This window comes from Setaria viridis, chromosome 7, assembly GCF_005286985.2.
Source record: "Setaria viridis chromosome 7, Setaria_viridis_v4.0, whole genome shotgun sequence".
In the NCBI taxonomy this organism is placed as follows: domain Eukaryota; kingdom Viridiplantae; phylum Streptophyta; class Magnoliopsida; order Poales; family Poaceae; genus Setaria; species Setaria viridis.
In genome coordinates, this window is record NC_048269.2 from 28634620 (window position 1) to 28654099 (window position 19480).

Genomic DNA, 19480 nt, shown 5'->3' on the forward strand with positions numbered 1-19480 from the left:
CGTTGGCCATTGCCCAGCCACCATCCCGCCGCCCAATGTGTGGAGAGCCTACGCCTAGCGTCTCACCCCCTTCCCTTCCCTTTGCCGGCTATAAAAGACCTAGTGCCCATGCCTTTGCCGGCTGCCCGCCCTCACACCGCCGTCCGCCATTGCCGCCGCTTTCGAGCACCTACCTCCGGCCATCCCCATCGCCACCTGAGAGCTTCAGTGCCTTCCCCTACCACCACTTCACCTCCCCCACCCCACAACCGGCCACCACCACCGCCATCGTCGCTGGCGCCCGAGCAGAAGCGGCCGCGCCGTCACTGCTCCATCGCGAGACCTCGCCGACCATTCTCCGACCCCGAGCCCCACATCAATCCGGTCGTCGGTGAGTCACTCATCGCTTCCGTGCCCTCAGCCCACGACCTAGCGGCCGAACCTCACCAGAATCGCGCCTCCCGCGCCGCCGGCTGGCCGAGGGGCCACATTGCAAGCTATGGTTTTGTTTTAGGGGCCTTAGTGCAAAACCTAGGGGCCTAGTTGTGAACCTTGAAAAGTGTAACGGTCGTTGGGTAAAAGAGGAAATTCAAATTTGAATAAAATGCATTGAAATGGTTGAAAATTTGGAAATCTGTAGAAAATCCTAGAAAAAGGATAAAAATGTGAAATAAATTTTGGTAGCTTCTTGATGCTCATGTATACCTAGTAAAAATACTTGTTCCTGCGAAATATGTGTTTCTATTGCTTATAAAAATACATGTTGTTTAATCTTCTTATTGTGGAATAAATAGTTCTTATGTGCCTTAAATCCTGATAAATTCATAGTAGGATCTGCTAGTGTTGAAAACCATTCTGTAAAATTTGTAGAGATAAACGGATGATACAACTCTAGTTATAAATCATTCTTCATATCTGCAGAATAACCATATTTGATTTTTAGTAAAATATATGTAGTTGTCAAATCCATCTTAATTTTTACAGTAGATTTCATGTGCAGGGAGAAAGCTCCTGTAAATCATTCATGTTCATATATTAGCAGATGCTTCCTAAAATATTTATTCATGTTGAAGGCTAGTTAATTTATTAATGATGAATGCTACTAGTATTTGTAGGCCCACAAATGATGATTTATGTTCTTCATCAGTAGCATGATCATCCTTAAAAGGTTTGCTAAACAGTACCAAAACACCAGCTATTATCTTTTGAATAATAAGTTTCTAAGAAGAATTTCATATGTGTACACAATCACCATCAAAAATAAAATCTATTTTTCTTTCCAACCTAGCTTGTTTTGTGAAGAAAAGAAATGATTACAAACTTGTCTAGATGAATGTGGCCAAAAGAAAAGAAATCTTATGCATATGCATCTCGTGTAGAAGCTAACCTCGCCGACGGAACGTACGAGCTTGTCCCGGAACGTGAAGAAGGACACCCTCCTGCTGAGCTGAATGTGAACGAGGCAAACCAAGGCCCGAACCAAAGTTTGGAAGAGCCCAAAGCTGATTTAGGATAAGAAGGCAAGCCTTGGAGCATAATCCTGATTTTCCAAATTCATACAATACTCTTATTACTTATGTTTGTGCATTAAGTTTGTAGGAGTTGTATTGAAACCTTAGTTGCGTGCTCCTAGTACCCATGTTTGAATACTAGCATGTTAGGTCGTGTAGTTGCTATGTTAAATAGGGACACGGTAAAAGTCAAGTGATTTCCTGTCACTCGAGAGCTATAGGAGTTGCCTGTTTACTTATGTTGGAATCATAAGGATGACGGGCGTGGCTTTGTGCGATGTTCCTGAAATGGTTGATGCCCCGTTTGTTTGGAGGAAATTGCTAAGGTCGAACTGCGTCATTGTTCGTGGTCAAGTCTTTAAACGTACTAAACACATACTGAGAAGATGGTAATCAGGAAGTCTAGTACCTGATTGAACTGGGGCGTGTACCTTGACCGCTTGACCTCTATGCTGCACTGAGTAAGAATATGAACAATGATGATGATTAATATTGAGGCTTGATTAAATTGCTTATTCTACCATGCTTGCTTAGAATATGTGCTTATCTAGAATGGTTAATCACTAAAACTTTAAAGTAAGGATCCACTTTAGAAGCTTTTGGCAAAAACAAACTCCTCAGCCAAAAAACCTTGCACGTCTAGGAGTCGGTGGATTAGATACCACCTGACGGGTAAGTCTTGCGGAGTATTAGTATACTCAGCCTTGCTTGTGGCTCTGTTTTCAGGTAATGAAATTGATGACATGATTTGCTTGTTTCGATCGCAAATACGTGGTTGTATCGGGTAAAACCCGACAGACTACCATCTTGATCCGATTAAAGTGTATGTTCACATTTGAGGCGATGTTTAACACACATTAACTGGATTAATTTGGGTGGTTCTACCACACTAAGTGCCAATAACTACTCGACGTGGCTCCTATGGCTCACCTAGCGCATAAGCTCGGTGGCTGGACGCCGCAAAACTACTCAGATAATGACTTGTGTGAAGACTAAAGACCCTCAGATTGATTAATTAATCATTCCAAGGCTTGGGACTGATAAGATACACCCAACAGTTGATTTTTTCAAGATGTAAGAAGAAGATTCAAGATTTTATTGACCATCAGCCTGATTCTTCGATTCAAAGGCTTGAGCGCTACTCCATATGGAGTCCGACTTTCACCACCCTTCATATCACATTCCAAAGATGAAGACTACAAAATTAAGATGATCAAGGGTTCGAGCATACCGTAGCCATGGCAGTTTTAAGGAACTTTGAAGATTCAACTGATAAGTACTCGAAGAACACCAAAACTACTCGGCGAGGATCTGAAAAGTACTCAAGGCTGTTGCATTCGACTATGAAGCACTCGGGAACTTGTTGGGGATAGATCCCCAGTATCCGCAAGAAAGGAAGAAGATGGACTCCTACTAGGATTCCTCTATGATCCTACTAGGACTTATGTGATGTAATCCTACTAGAACTCCTCCTTGTAACCGATTAGTAATCCCACCCCCTGAGTATATAAAGGAGGGCAGGGGTACATAGCTCGGCAGGCTCAGAACCATCATCAATAGCCAGCAATCAGGCTACACAATACCAAAGCGCAGGGTGCAATATACAACACCCCAAACAAGACGTAGGGTATTCCGCTACTCTAGCGGCCACGAATCCGTATAAATCCGTGTCTTGTGTCCTCGCTTTTATCTTCGAGTTCCAAGTCCGACGATTTCCTACCAACCAATCTACTACCTCGGGATACCCCTCGGTAGTTGCCGGGTATAAAACACCGACACCTGTCTCGCCTTATATTGCCGGGGGCAGGGTTACAGGTCGGTTGTTTACAAGAATACTAGTCGGATTCGAGTAGTTTTCCTAATCCTCGACTAGTTCCTGTCTTGCCACGTAGACTACGCTAGTCTCACTCATGTAAATATATTGACATGTATATGATAGTTTTGTTTGCTAAGTTAGTTCAAAAGTTTAATGTTTGACTTGAGTTACATGGAACGTTGTAAGTAAAGTATATATTTTTGAACAATGTATAGTCCAATTTTCTCATAATATGCTGAAACTTTTATGTCAAGGTTGTGGACTCATAAAATGGCTCCCTACCAATTTATATAACTTTCAGACCATAGTTAGATATTATTAGAATTTTTCCCACCAAAAGTTGTAATAGAAGTGATAAATACATTAACAAACTTGTGAAATTTCCCATGTATTTTCATGATTTGAGCTAAAATGGAACATACTTTCTTATTGTCATTTTTCTGCAATTTTTTATCTTATTTGTGAAAATTTTAGTTCAAATATCAATTAATTTCAATAAACATGGTTATAATCATTGAAATCTTAGAAAATTACAAATCACTTCTAAAAAATTTGAAACTCCTACACAAATGCAGATACATAGTCTAATACATGTTAAAATATATAAGGATATGTACGATTAAGTTTTTAGCTAGTTAGAAATACTTAGCCCTTCCCATCAATATAATTTGAAATACATTTGTGTTGACGGGTGACATAAGCACCCGCCAGCACAAATGGAGGCCATTTGTGCTGGCGGGTGGTTATGTCACCTGCTAACACAAATGACCGCCAGCACAAGCATTTGTAGTGACGGGTTTTACGGGCTGGCCACTGGACCTTTTCTGCTAGTGGGTGGCAATCATTCTCGCCAGCACCAAAAATTACGGTGACGGCACAAATCGTTTCTGGCGTAGTTCCCCCTCCACACATTGGTAAAGAACAATCTTGACATGAACTAGCTCCGAGCTAGATTTCTTTACGACAGTGAGCGGCGGGGGGCCGAAGTGCGCGGAAAATGTGTGCTTGAGAGGAAATCATGTCATGTGACCAGCTCTCGAGCTAGTAGTCGAGTGGAGGGGCTCCAAGAGCGCGCGCGTGCGGACAGTTCGAGCGTGCCGACCGCGTATGTAAGCATGCGAAATTCTGCAGATGGATGCTCCTCTAGGAGATCCAGTCGTGTGTTTGAACGTGTCAAGATTCTGCAGCGACGACGACGACGTACGTACGGTCATCTCCTAGCAAGGACCTAGCCGCGCCTAGCTAGGGGCCACCGTGCCGACGGCGGTGCGTACTCGTGTGCCTGCCCGTGCGCGCGTGGGAGACGAAACGGCCGGAACCTGCGGGCCAAAGCGCGTTAACTGGCTCGATCGCCGTTCAGGATTCGCGGCGTGTGGGCGTGCCGGGTCGGTAGTCGTCGTGTTGATGATGGCATGATGCCTTGAGGTGTGCGGCTAACGACTAACAACGACCTGGCGAGTGGCGACACAGGCTATACGTGTGTCTCTACCACTTCACTGGCTGCCTGGCCGGTCACTGTACATCGTCAACCTGGCATGACTACCTCGATCACTTGCCTGTGAATGTATATGTTGGTGGACGCAGTTCATGTTTATTTAAACTTTCTACTAGCTTCAAAAGTCAGAGCCGAACAATGATCAAACGAACAGCGAAAATCTAGTGCAGTTTTCGGGAAACTGTAAGATCAGAAAAGCTGAGTTTATATGAAAAGTTGGAAAGCTCAGTTTTAGAAGATTTTCGTAGCTTTCTAAGCTCAGAAAGCTAAATACATCTTTTAAAACTGGTGTTAGCTTTTCACAGTAAAACTGAAGCAGCAGCTTTTCAGAAAAACTCAAAAGTTGCAGCTCAAACAAACTGGTTCTTAATTTGTTTCACGAAAATCTACTATAGCTTGTGCAAGTTGTGCTGGGACGTTCACGCAATCAGCCAATCAGGCTGCTAGAGATCGGCTTTAATACTAGTCCGTAACCCCTTCGATACCATACGTGCCACCGGTACTGTAAAACCAAAGACTAAAAGTTTCAGTCTTACATTAGTATCAGTTAGTGAGCTTTAAGTGGTGGTCGTTAGATTCGTTACTGGTCTAGTTTTGGTCGGCATATACGTGTTCGATGGAAAGTCGTCGTTTCTCCAGTAGTGCCAAGTCGTTCGGATCTTTATTTCAGTTCACTGCACGGAGCCGCCGCTTTCAGTGGTAGTTCTTCCTCGTAGTCTCTCGATCGTAGGTATATACCTGGTGCCCACCAATCATGCATATGCCAGGAGCCCAGGACGGCGATCGAGGTGACGTCCGGCGGTAGGGGTTCATCGATCCATCCTCATCGACAGAGCTCCGCGGGCTGGCTCACCAGTCACCATGTGGTCAGCAGGTTGCTATAGCTACCTGAAGAAATCAAAGCCTGCAGGAAGCAGGCAGGCAGCCATACTCTACGGTACTGGTGGCTTTGGCTGCGCACAACAACGGCCCAAAACGCATCAATTCAAAGAAGACAAGGCACATGGCCGGCTCCTACACTGTTGAGATAACCAGTAGTCGTACCACGCCGGCCGGTGGTGGCAGCCGCATATTGCATGCATGATTGCACTGAAAGAAACAATAATTTTATTGACCCGGCGTATAAACATGCTCCTCGATCGGGATTAGATTTTATTTGCGGCAAGAGGAGGAGCCCCCATGTGGCTCTGGATTATCCATAGGTCCGCGCAACGTACCGTTCCTTCTTTCGATTATTCTATATACATCTCTATGGAGATATATACGTGTGTGCAATGACTTTTTGCTCGACAAATAATTCAAAAATATATGTACAACAGTGATTTGTGCAAACCTCTAATTTTTTTAATTTTACGTATGTTAGGACACATCAACATAGGTGTGTGTGTGATGGCAGGACGGTGTATATAGTATATGCACCTCAAGCTTTCTTTTAGGATTGGTTTTTAAGCTCAAGCTCAACATGAAAGCGTTTAATTTGAAACGCCACCATCGCGCGTTGGTACGGCTTATAGTACTTGTTTGACGCTCCTCTGAACCTGGCAATATTTAACTGTCATAATTGCGGAGGACGAGAGACGAAGTATTTAACTGCATTATTTTCTACGTCGATGTGACGGACGTACTTCATCACTACTAAAGTGACCTACATTTGAGAATACATGCATTATGTGCGTAATTAACTAGTAATCATTGTGTTGAATATATTGTTAACGGCAAGCATGTGAGCTCATCTTTTTTATCGCGATTATGGGCCTGTTCGGCTGGACTTATAAGCGGACTTATAAGCCGGCTGAAAAGCTGAAATAGCTGATCTGTTATGAGAGAAAAATACTGTTTGGTGGCTGATAAGCCGAAGCGAACAGGCTTATAAGTGTAATATTCCAAAATTTTGAAATATTTAAATGAGTGAAATTTCCAAAAAATTTAAAAAAATTTGTTTGAATTGTGTGCTCATTTGAAAATGGAAGACAAATTTTACTCTCATCTAGAATTTCCTAATAAATTAAATCTCAAATTAATTTCAAAACATGTGTGCTAGTTGATTTGGCTCTTTCTGGATTTTATTTGGCTCTCAAATATGTGTGTTTCAAACTAAAAAAGAAATCTAAACCTAAAGCTAACCTAACATCTAACCCCAGTCCAGCCTGAGGCCAAACCAGCCTGGTCCGCCAACCGCCCGCCTAGCCTCATCGCCTGGACCAGCAGGCCGACCTGCTACAACGTTCCAGCCAGCCCGCCAGGCCGGCAACGCCACCGCACCCTCTATCTTTCTCTCGCTAACACGCCAGGCCCGCTTGTCAGCCGACACTGCTCCTCTTTCTTCCTCCTCGCGTCGTATGCCTCACACGCGGCACGTGTGGGGGCGATAGGGCGAGCTCGCCGCGCTAGCGCGCACTACACGGCCGCACGCGCCCGTGACTCCTTCCGGAGTCTTCCGCCATGGGGAAAAACCCGCTTTGCCCTCGCCTCGCACCTCCAAACCCTAGTGCCAAGCCGCTAGATGGCCGCCACGCCATGCCCCGACGTGCCCGTCGAGGATCGATGGCGCGCAGCCCTTGGCGTGCTGCCCCGCTGCCGTAGCCCCGACCACCAGCCTCACCACCCATCCATCCGGGGTTCTCCCCTAGCCACCGCCGCCAACCGGGAAGAAGAGAGGGGAAGAGGAGGAGAAGGATGACGCGCCCGAGGAGAAGCCGGGCGCCTCGCTTGGAGGAGCTACTGTCGCTGGAGTTGCTCGTCGCCGACGTGCCCAAGGAGGAGCCAGAAGCCGTTGCCACCGCACCACGAGCCTTCACCAACATCGACCGCCTCTTCTTCCTATCCTCGCCGAAAGCGTCGCCGTCTCTTCTTCCTTTCTCTTGGAATTCCATCTGGCATTCGCGCTACCGCCGTAGCCTTTGCTTGCCCGGCCTTCGAGCCGCCTGTTTTCCTTGAGGCCATGTCCTCCTCACGCCGGCCGCTCGTCGCAATGCCTGCAGCCCTGCCCTAGCTGTGTGCTGCCACGGGACGAGGCTGCCGTAAGGCCGCGCCTTTCCAGGCTAGTCGGCACGCGCACACGCACGGCCACGGGCGACCGCCCAACACGGCTGTGCCACGCACACGCCGCGTGCCCGCCACCGCAACATTGTGTGCACCGCCGCTTCGCCCGCAGCCAACCAACGCATGCCGCATGCTCGACCACACGAGCGTGGCGCACGGGATCCGGCCGGCACACCGGATCCCGAGCTAACCCTGTGCGGCCACGTGTGCGCCACATGGCAGTGCCACGTAGGATAGGCTGGCCACGTGGAGCCACGCGACTCTGACGTGGCATAGGCTGGACCCACACAAGGGGCCCACTGACCAATGGGGCCCACCGGTTGATAGCTGACCAAGTCAACGCTGACGTCAGCCGACACGTGGCACCCTCCCGTGCTGCTACATTGCGCAACCAGAAACTGACACGTGTCACCCTAATTAATATTTTTCTGAAATTAATTAAATAAATCATACAAGCTTTAAAAATTCATAACTATTTTATTTGAACTTTGAAAAATATGAAACTAGTTGCATTAAATTCCTAAAATCGAGTCGATGTTGTTTGTAGCTAGTTTGATGTTATTTGAATCTTCTAAATATGGCTTTCTTGGAGTTTTTGCCTAGATGTAATATCGATTAATTTATATTATGCCATATCTCATTCTGTTCAGACCCGAGCTACAACCCGGAAGACTCTCAAGACCCCGAATATACCGAGGAGGATCCCAACAACTACGGATAAGGTGTCATGTCACTCCCAATCATATAGATCATATGCATGCTTAGTTGCTAGCGCTTTATTTATGATGCTTGGATGATGATCGATTGCATAGCCTATGTTTCTAGCCATGCCATGATAATTGTTTATCATGTTTTCCTTGTTACCTACTTGTGGACTAGCTACAGACCCCTAGTTGGATCACCTTACTTATATCCATATACATGCTTTTGAGTTATGGATGGGCATATGCCATGACTTTGGTGATGGGATTCCTTTTACACTCTAGCATATGTTTTGGGTGAGTGTGATTCCTTGACGTGTTTTGGCGGGAGCGAGCTGTGGTTGGTACTAAGGAGTGCCTTACCAGGGAAGAGTATTCTGGACTTTCTTCACCCCCTGTGCCTGTGGCGAGTACCTTGTTCGACACCGAGGAGTAGGTGGTATACTTGTACATTGCAGGTGCTTCGGTACATACTTGTGGAGTTAAGTGCTCGCTCTCGGTCCCTAAGGACCGAGTCAGTTTACCACCAATTACAGCATCTATTTTCGTACATACCGCCTTGTTATGGGCGGGGTTCGTCCGAGACTAGTGGTGGATAGTGCTCAACCTGAAGGCGGATTGGAGAATCAGTGTAAGGAGTTCGAGGCGTTGACCTACTCTTACCATACTGCACCCCGGCATAGGTAGGTTTCAAAGCTTCGAGGTCCTCAACTGGTGATGGCATGCCCTACAGTTGAGGATAGCTTCAGGCTCGGGGAAACAGGAGAGTACTATCCAGTTACTAGGGTGAGGTTTGGACGGATCGCTATCGTCATGCTCCATTCGTGCGGGTACAGTTGTACAACCTCTGCAGAGTATGTAAACCTATAGCTATAGTCTGTGTCCACTTGTTATGGATAGTGTTGTTGACTACTGCTACTTCTAACTAGACTTATATTATTCTTCTACCTCCCCTTTTTTGTTAGACCGGCGTTTGCCGTTGAGATGCGAGGGAAGGGAGCTCTCACATCGCTTAGAGTGTTTGGGTGCTGGATTCTTGGGTAAAGGATCTGGTGATTTGTGACGACTTCTTTGTGGAGAGGTGTTGACCTCGGAGATGGTATTGCTTTTGATGCATCCTTGATTGCTGTTGTTGCTGCTGCGTATACCTCTACAACCTTAGTATTATTCCCCCCGTTTCCTTGGCTTGCTACTTTTGTGAGTTGACATGACCTACCTGCTTCTCAGGTAGATGGTGGCTTTTAAGGGTCGGAGCCTAACTACGACTTCGACAACAACGGATGGGAAGACTATGGATGGTCCCTCGCTCAAGTCGCCTCTGGAGATGGTATTCGTCATAGCTTATGTTTCCGCCGCGTAGATGTTTTACCTTTCATGATTTAGTCCTGATGGACTTGTACTGGCATGTGTCGAAGTGATGTACTCGATATTTATGATATTACTATATTTCTTTGTTGGTATGGATTTGTACTATCTGAGATAGGAATTCGCACGCGATAGTCTTCCTGAAACTATCACGGTGGTTCGTAGGCTTGAATTCTCTGAAATGGGAATTCAGGTCCGTTTCAATAACCATGTCAAGTGTCAGTGAATGATCATCAATCAGTCAGTCCAAGTAGGGCCTAATCGTCAATGAAAGGTTTGATGATGTACTTGAACAACCTCGAACACGCTAGCTTAAACTATGCGAGCTGAGGGGGAATTCGGGTCCGTTTCAATAAGCATGTCAGGTGTCGATGAATGATCATCAATCAGTCAGTTCAAGTAGAGCCTAAATCGTCAATGGAAGGTTTGATGATATACTTGAACAACCTCGAACACGCTAGCTCGTAGAAGCTTAAACTGTGCGAGCTGAGGGGGGAAACAACCAGAATATGTCAATAGTGGCATGGCCTGATGACCCCCTCTACGGCTCTACCTCCGGATCGACCAATAATTTGTGTAGTCGTGTGTTTGACTGTTTGTATATATGTATATGATGACCCGTTCTTAATCAATAATACTATTAGAATATCTCTCTAGTTGGCCGATCTAAATGATTGCCGAGTATACAAACCGTACAGCCAATCCTCATGGGAGCCAACGAATACGCCATGAGCTCATCAGCTCCTAGACCAAGTGTCGTCTGTCGCCAAGCCATGTGGTTCGTTGCATTGTGCCGGCGTGGTGGCAAGCAGGCAGGCTCCACCCGGCCCGGCCGGGGAGTTCGTTGCCAATGCCAGGACAGGACACAACCGCCACTTCACACTCCCCCGGGCCGATCGGTCTAGAACGCCGCCGAGTGCGTTAAGATCGATCTCATTCGTGGATCTCGGATGACAAGATGTGCCGGCTGCTTCGTCGTCCGTCCCCGTCATCCTATCCTGTTCCGCTCGTAGCCGGCCGGTGCGGCGTGCGCCCTGACGACGCCTACTCCTCCTGCTTCTGCTCTCTTCAATCAGTGTACTCATTGAGATTCTTTTCAGCGTTTACTACAGTAGTATATTATTGTCCTTGTTGTTGCATTGCATGCCCCTCAGGCTGACCTGATCGATCGATTAACATAGGACGATTCGACAGACAGGTAGCCACTAGTATAATCATCGCGCTTTGGAACGAAACACCTGACGGCCAATCAGGGGAGCGGAGTGGGAAACCGGAGGTGCCACAACCACATGGTTGCCGTACCAAGAGGTCGTCCAAAGAGCGAGAGGCATGCCAAATCGTTCCCGGTCCCGGGCATGTGTGTGTGCTGTGTGCGTGCCCCTGGCCCGATCCGTTCCGTTGGCTCATTGTCCTTTCTAGGATCCAAAGGACACGTGGTATACGCTGTCAGCGTACGGCACTACGGCGTACGACATGACGCATCTGCTGCTCTGCATGATCCTGTTGCCTTCGGACTCTTCCGTGCAAACTGAAATCTGGATGAACCGATCTGATCCTGCTGTATATGCTGCATGGTATCCAACAATTTGGATGAGCGTGTCTTGCGTTCTTGACTTCGATCTACTCCACTCCTCCAGTCAGTTCGTTATACTTGACGTTCAGGCAGGAAAATTACTTCACCAATCTCCCATTTGGCATCGCGAAGCGCGAGCGGGGCTCAAAATAAAAATGGGACAGAACGAACTCATCAGATCAGGAGCACCAATTCGGAATACTAAATCCTATCCATCAGCGGGAAGCTTTAATTTGGCCCTGTGCGCTGGATGCGATGAACAATTCATTTTTCCGGCGTAACGGGTGTCCCGTTTGGATGATCGTACGGATCGGCCGGCGGGCACTACCTATGATTCTGCCGCTGACACAGAGGAATCAAGCGCGCAAAATGCCGGCTCCTCCTGATTGTTAGCGGTTGGAATCCATCACCAGCGACCTCTCAATGATTCAGCTTAGTTTATACCGGAGCTATGCAATAATGCACCTTGTTTAACGCTAGGGTTTGTTCGCGAGCAGAGGGGCGTGCCGGGACGATGCTGCTGGCACGATCGTCCTTGGTAGGACGGTCCGGTTCAGTCCTTGTGCTTACTCTAGTATACTACTAGTTTTTAAAAAGGAAAAAAGAAGGAAAGATTTGACAAAGAAAACAATCTTCCTGCTCGTGACTCGTGAGGCCACCGCGGAAAGTACGCGTCGAGGGCATCGGAACCGCCGCGGGGGGCCGCACACCTGGTGAGCGGCGCGTTGCCTGTTCAGCTCGCGCAAGCATTTGGAATCAGTCGTGGGCTCGTGGCCCCGTGCCCAGACGATAATTTGAGGGGGGGGCATCGATCGATCGGGAGGCGGCCCGCATCCCACCAGAGATTCCCCTCTGCGAAAGGCCCAGGGCACCGCGCCGCTCCCCGCCCGGAGCGTTCGCGAGGCCACTGGGCCACTGGCCATCTCCGTCGCCTATCCATTTCGGTAGGGATCGGATACGAATACTCGCCTATGCATTTCCGGTAGGGATGCGTCAGAGCACTTTTACCGTCGCCTCTGTGCTGATCGATCGTCGTCTTTGCCAACGGGTAGTGCTAGACCAGGAGACCAGCTGCTACTAGTGCCTTACAAACACGTAGGCAAATGACGAGAGATTTGTCTATACTGGTAGTACATTCCACTTCTCTTTACTCGACAACCTTATTGCTTCGATACAAACGCGAACGCTACGCTTATTGCTCCGTACAAACGAATGTATCAAATGGAAAGCACACGCACAACAATGCTCTGCATACTGCACACTCGGATACTATACGTCGTCGTCAATAGGCGACACTCCCGGAACAATGAGCGTGGAGCAGCGCTCTTTACACCGCCGGCCGGCCGCCTCGGTCAGGGCCCATCAGGAACGGAGGCGGTCGTCGTCGGGCAGTACGACGCGCGCGGAGTCCCCGGGCTCGCAGACCAGCACGCGGCGATCCGCGGGGATCCTGGAGACCAGCTCGGGCTGGGCCTTCTCGTACTCGGCTGCAACGTACGCGGCCGCCGCCTCCGCGCGGTCGCTCTCCACGATCGCCAGGCAGCATCCCCTGAAGCCGGCGCCGCTGAACCGTGCGCCGAGGACGCCGGGGGCCTTGAGGAGGATCTCGTACAGCTGTATCATCTCTTTGCTCCCTGCATATCTCAGAGAAGCCATTTGCGTCACGGGCAAATACCAGTATAATGTCATTAGCGAGACACTGTAAATGTAGCACGCAGTCCGATGTGTTTTAAGCAACTTACCGCATTCGTAGTTGAGTATGGAGCTACGGCCAGATGCGGAGATCAACTGCCCAAGTTCTTGCAGGTTCCCACGAGCCCATGCGTCTCTACCTGAACAAAGATCGGCAACTAACTGTCAGGCCATTGCACGTCCATTCAAGACTTGCATTTAGATATACAAAGTAAAAGAGTGAAGTGTCAACTGTTTCTAGGTAGCACACCCAGTGAAACCGTATGATAACGCGAAATAAGCAAGTAATCAGTAGCCAGTAAGGCTAAAAAAGAAGCCTAGTCACTGAGGTCTTGTCAAATATACCGAGATACAAAAGATAACAGATGCAATGTAAAATGATGACTATTTTCGTTTCAAAAAAATATAGCGATGACTATTTCTCCCTGACGTGAATAGGCCAAGACACCAAAAGTCCAGTTCATTCATGAATAATGCAAGGTCGTACTAGACTGCTAGTGCAGAAAGTTTGTTTAGGCAGACCATGAAGGTGGTCAAACACTAGTTCTTTGTTAAATATGCACTGTGTGGTTGAATATGGCCAGCATGGAAATATCAAATATGTCATGGTAAACAAGATGTGATTAGCTCACCCTTAGCGACACGCTTCATTTCAGAAAAGTAGTGCTCAGCTCTTCTGGAAAGATTTTCTTCCAATACACCCTGCACGAATAAATATGTTGGAAAACATGAAGAAATTTAAGAAACTGGAGCTAAAAGCGATAATTACCTTCTTGGTTTCATATACAACTGGGTCAACTGTAGTAACACAAAAGAAAATCTCAGAACAATTAGCTTATATATTGGGTCAGAACTAATATTACTTGTATTTACCGTTACGAAGTATATTTGGTGTATCTTCACAGCCTGCAGTGCTGGAATTCAAACGAAAATATTATAAAAAAGTTGCCTGCATTTTGAACATGACAACTACTAACTGATATGTAGAAGAACCACAAATTCCAACCCTTTCAAAAATGGACAACATAAGAGGACATTTATTTTCATGATGAAATCTAGCCACACTAACAGAGGAACTCACTGCAAAAGAGCACGGGCAGCCTCTTTGCACTCAAAAACTCGTGTATTATATCCACGCTTCTTAGGTAGATTATGCTGCAGCCCTGAAAATGCCAACAAAATCTTGAATGGTAGCTCTCCCTGAGGCTGCTGGCTTTTACTCAGCTCCGAGAAGTAGACGTGGGAAGGTGAAGCGGTCTACTCAAGTAAGAGAGTCTCAGTCACAACAAATATGAATAGCGAACATTGCACTGAACACTATCTAACAAAATATGGGAATGAAAAATGCAAACAATGAGACACTAGTCATAGTTAACACAATTAAGGAGCCCCACACTCCCACAGTTTAGTCTCACATCTCAGCAACAATTTGAACTCAAGTAAAAAGATGGTACTAGTGCACAATTCTCAATTATGTAAACACATCCCCATATGCATTTTCCTAAACAACTCAATGTCCACCTTAGAACATTGAAAGAAAAAACCTCATCATATGAGATAAGGAAATAAAATAAATTATGCGTAGGATGCAAATATTACCTTGCAGTCCATGAAGGTGAGATAACCATAGCGTGAAAGCAAAATGGCTGATGGATCTAGAATACCATTTTCAAGACCCAAATATTTATTTTCAATGGACCTGAGAAATAGGAATGTTAAGTGGAACCACCAAAATCCGAATGAACATGGATAATCTTTTTTGAGTGTAATATCATGAATAAGTCCAAAACAAGTAAAAACAGAACATTGTTGTACTAGGACATCAGTAAGGCATTAGCATATGGTGGCAGTAAGTTTATGCAGCTATTTGCAGAACTGTAGTTAAAACTGGCATCGACCATGTGCACTCATGTCCATCCATGAACTTTACCCTTATAGATATTAGCAACAATGAAACAAACTTACTTGTCCAACTGAATGTTATCCACTGGTGATATGACCAGATCATTTACATTTTCCAAAGCCAGCAGATAGGCTATGCCAACCTGTTGAGAAAAATAGATGGTAAGACGGATAGAAATCTTATGATCATATCCGTTAGGAAGATATTAATTATATTATGATGTCTTTTGAGGATATATAGGGTATAAGGGTACAAGCACAACAGCAAAATAAGTGATCTTACACAACTTTTACTATGGTTGCCAAGTGACATAATGTGAAGCTGGGTTCAGCAAGAACACATTCCATTATCAATGATATACATGCTCGTGAGTTATAAATACCAGGATTTAACACAATTCCACATATTACAAAATTACCACCAGGTGCAGCACCTTACTTAATTCCAAGCTCCATCATGTGATAAACAGGTCTAGCAGTAACTTTAACTCAAATTCATGTATGTAACATTAAAGTTAGACCACTGCAGAAGAACTAAGTTGGCTCCAGATTTTCCTTAATCTAAAAAAATGTAACATTAAAGTTAGCTTACCGCTGCAGAAGAACTAAGCCCTGAACTGTCTAATCCTTTCACCCCAGAAATATAGCCTATAATACCCTACATGAAGTCATTAGTCAATATTTTTGAAGCATATGACAATTAGGCTGCTAAAGATACAATTGCAGTGGAGTTACCTTCCTGAGATCATACCCACTATTTTGCAGAGCATAAACAGCACCTCTTGCATAGCTTTCCCAGTTTATGTTTTCTGGGTTATCAATAGGTTTTTGCAAGTCATCGACTCTGTCAAAAGAAAAGGGTACACACAACTTAGCTTGCTGATATTGAAAGATGAGCTAAGCCAGGATTCGGATATGAAAACAGTAGCTAGGTGGCTAACATGGTGAAAAAATGTTTTCAGAGAAATATAGCTATGTTTGACGTTACCTGAATTGTATAACACCTTTAAATTGACCAGATTGAAGTAAAACCTGCAAAAGAATAGGAAATTTGCTGATTTTAGAGATAATTACATAACATTATTCTTCAAGAAAATAGGGACCCAATCAAACTTCTACTTTGTGTGGAGACCATATATTCTGTTTTTTATTGTACATACAGCAAACATATAAATAGAACACCAAAAAAGGTTGCCAGGGTAGTGCAGTCGATTATTTCAGCATAAAGAGTTATCTAGGAATTTCAGAAAGCCTTCATAAAAGGTAGTATATTTACCAACCTCAGAATCATTAGAGGGCACAAAACCAAGAAGTACTCCATAATTTATGGTCATAGCTGTGACTATTCCACCCTGCCAGATTGCATAAGAGAATTTAGTTAACAAGCATAGTCACCACCGAGATAATATTTCAAGACAAAATCAATTAGCAGCAGCATATTAGTTAAGCATTCGTTAGAATAAATTAATCGGTTTATACACTCTACTTAGACAGCCTTTACCACAGTTTTTTTTTTAAAAAAATGAAACAAAATGGTTGATATAAGGCTTGCACTAGTATCAATCAGTTTGAGATGATATGCTGCACGAAACATGACTTGCCACCCTTTTGTAGTACTGAGCCATCATGTAGCTTCGCGGAAAAAAACTTGGTAGTATCAATCATTCATGATTAGATATGCAAGCTTTAAGTCCTAATCAAAATATGTGAATTGGCTACATCTTCCAAATCAAGCCAGTTAGGGTTTTGTTCATTGGCAGTGATCAGGAACTACCTAGCATCATGCTGCCACTATAACTAGCTTGAAGCAATTTCCAAAGAATCACAAGCTATGCCAAACAGGGCCCTAACATCCAGATTATCATCAGTTACTAGCCTAATATTGTCGGGGGGGGGGGGGGGGGGGGGGGGATAATCAAATTCTGGTCAATATTGGAGGTCTACAGAATAGTACCACAATCTTTCCAAATATCTTATGACAATATGATTTGTGGGAAATGATATGCAACTATTACTTCTGAATATGCCTTTGAATTAATATTGAAGAACACCTTTGTGGGAAATTTTACCTGATGATCAATATGAGCCCCCAATGGACAAATCCTGTAAGGGCAAGCAACTACCCTAACCTCTTTTTCATCTCTTCCACTTATCTCAGCCACCTTCTTCCGTACAATGTCAAGCTGCAATACCAGCAACAGGATGTAAAAAGGAATAAACCAGCAACAGGATGTAAATAAAGGAATACATTGACACATGCTAACAAGTAACAAGATGAGCTCAAGATCAACACCCTACACTAGCATGTAATTTCATTTACATAGGAAATAACAGACTGCACCGCAATAGCATGCAAACAACCTCCCTGGCGACAGAAATCGCCACATGCCACTTGCTTACTTGAAACCGCTAGGTGTTCGAGAACTACAGGTCATCATACTTCAACTCGAGCCATCAATGTCAACACATTGTATGAAAAGCACAGTGCATATCCATTTGTTTCAGAAAGGGGAAAGGCAGCACCCTTCCTTTCTCTCCTCGACACATCCATCATAAAAGCAAAAGCACGGTGTGATCTTATCCCAAAATACGCCCAGTCTCAATGGCTAGCACCCAGCTTTCCCACATTAATTCCAAGCGACGTCCTGTGTCCCAATTTTGATGAAATGTGTGTCTATCTAAAAAAGAATATTCGCATGCAGCAAACTACCAAAACTGCACACCAGCAAAAGGGCTATCAACTTAATCAGAACAAAAAGGACACGTATCTGCAATTAGCAAGCACAAACAGAACCGAATCCAGAAAGACTGCTCGGTATAGAGATTAATTAAGTGACAAACAAATGGAGTGGTGGCAGAGCTATCAATTAGTGCAGCCAGCCATCGACGCCCGGTCCCGGGCATACACAGCATGTCGGTCGGCATCCCACAATCCCAATTCGCAACACGCCGCCTTCGCCCCTTAGTCCCTCGAGGTGGCCGAATCTACGCGGCAGGGAGGTCGAACCCCCACAAGCTACACCTGCAGCCCCATGCGAGTCGGGCCCCCTTGCCGGCGCAATGCCGCCTCACCTCCTCCGCTGCCGGCCACCGCGATGGGCCTCCTCCGACTCCGACTCCCTCCGGCGCCACCATTACTTGTCCACCCACCGCCGGTCGCGGCTCGCCGCCCGTGGCTGTGGTTGTCGCGCGGGTGGCGGCGCGGCCGCAGTAGCGCAGGCGGCAGGCGCAGCCTTGAGTGGTGGCGCGTGCGAGTGCGGGTGGCGTGGCGAGATCGTAATCGTACGTGGTGGGGTCGGGTCGGGTCGGGGTACTTCCAACTTGCTTTGCTTCAGGCCTCGGCCAGCTTTCTCCGATTTATCCCCACCGGGGTCGAGTCGAGGGAGTCGTTCATCGGCGTTCTCGGATTTGGGCCGGGTTGGCCTCTTTCCATGGCTGCAGTGGCCGTGCGGTGGATTTGGAGCTAACGAGGGGTAGTGGATTAGTGAGATCTCAACAAAGATTAGTAGCTACTGTACTAGCTAGTGGATCATCACTCTCACTCAGTCACTCGCCGCAAGTGGTAGCGTCGGGGGCTCGTGAGGGTGCAGCATGGTTCGTGTGTCCTGAAGTGCTGGGGCGGGGAATTTTATCTTTTTCGTTGCCGTGGTCTGATGACGGATGATGAGATGGATCCACGAGGATCGTGTGAACCGGCTCTGATCTGCTCCTGCGGTCTGCGGATGTGCTTCCGAGCTCTTCTGTTTGGTGCGTGCAGGGGATTGCGCCCTTGTGCAAGAGACGAGGCGCGCCGCTGTGCTTTTGTTGCACTCACCCAACCTGCCATCAGCGGCCAGCTAGATTAAGCCACTGCGCACATGTCACCTACCGCTACCGGATGTACGTTTGGGTATACAACAAGTGATCGCGAGGACAACGACAGAGCAGACGGTTCTTGTGCAGCTGTGCTGCGCCTGCGCCACGGCCGTGAGCCCGTGATCTGCACGCAGGCAGGACCACACACCGACACACAGCAAGGAGCCAAGGATGATGGGGTTTCTTCTCTATTCTCTTCTTCAGGTTTCTCCAGGTTTGAGTCATGATGGCCCAGTTTAACCGAAGATATTTCCGGGCCGTCGGAAGTCTAGGCCTCCTGGGCCAGCGGCCCCGACTCCATCATCATCTCGTCTAGTCTTCTTCTACATACAGCCCAACAGGGGGAGCGAACCCATGAACAAACACAAATGGCCCAGTCGTGCCAGCCCATTCATCATCATCCTACTCTTCTAGATAAAGGCAGCCCACAGACCAGCTTGACCCGAAGCTTCCGTTTCTCCATTTCCAAGTCAATACAGGCGTCAACACACAAGTGGAAGAAAGCATCGGGGAGAACATGAAGCCGCCATCCGCCATCTTTGCGCACGA

At 46.5% G+C, this 19480-nt stretch overlaps 1 protein-coding gene across 6 annotated transcripts; it reads right to left on the bottom strand.

Moving 5' to 3' along the window:
* Positions 1–12596: 12596 nt before the first annotated feature.
* On the bottom strand, positions 12597–18589 carry LOC117865710 (galacturonokinase). Of its 6 annotated transcripts, none has more exons than XM_034749945.2 (14): positions 18149–18589; positions 17146–17259; positions 16357–16428; positions 16065–16108; positions 15812–15920; positions 15669–15734; positions 15140–15219; positions 14774–14873; positions 14256–14431; positions 14048–14088; positions 13944–13972; positions 13807–13876; positions 13225–13314; positions 12597–13116 (listed from the first exon to the last, which is right to left on the bottom strand). In XM_034749945.2, exons 1-14 carry the CDS (start codon positions 18209–18211, stop codon positions 12845–12847), a joined length of 1326 nt encoding a protein of 441 aa, XP_034605836.1. In that variant the 5' UTR covers positions 18212–18589; the 3' UTR covers positions 12597–12844. The 6 variants fall into 6 exon arrangements, with proteins under 6 accessions (XP_034605836.1, XP_034605838.1, XP_034605841.1 ...); XM_034749947.2 differs by lacking the exon at positions 18149–18589 and adding an exon at positions 17375–18086; XM_034749950.2 differs by lacking the exon at positions 18149–18589 and adding an exon at positions 17477–18083.
* Between the last annotated feature and the right edge of the window lie 891 nt (positions 18590–19480).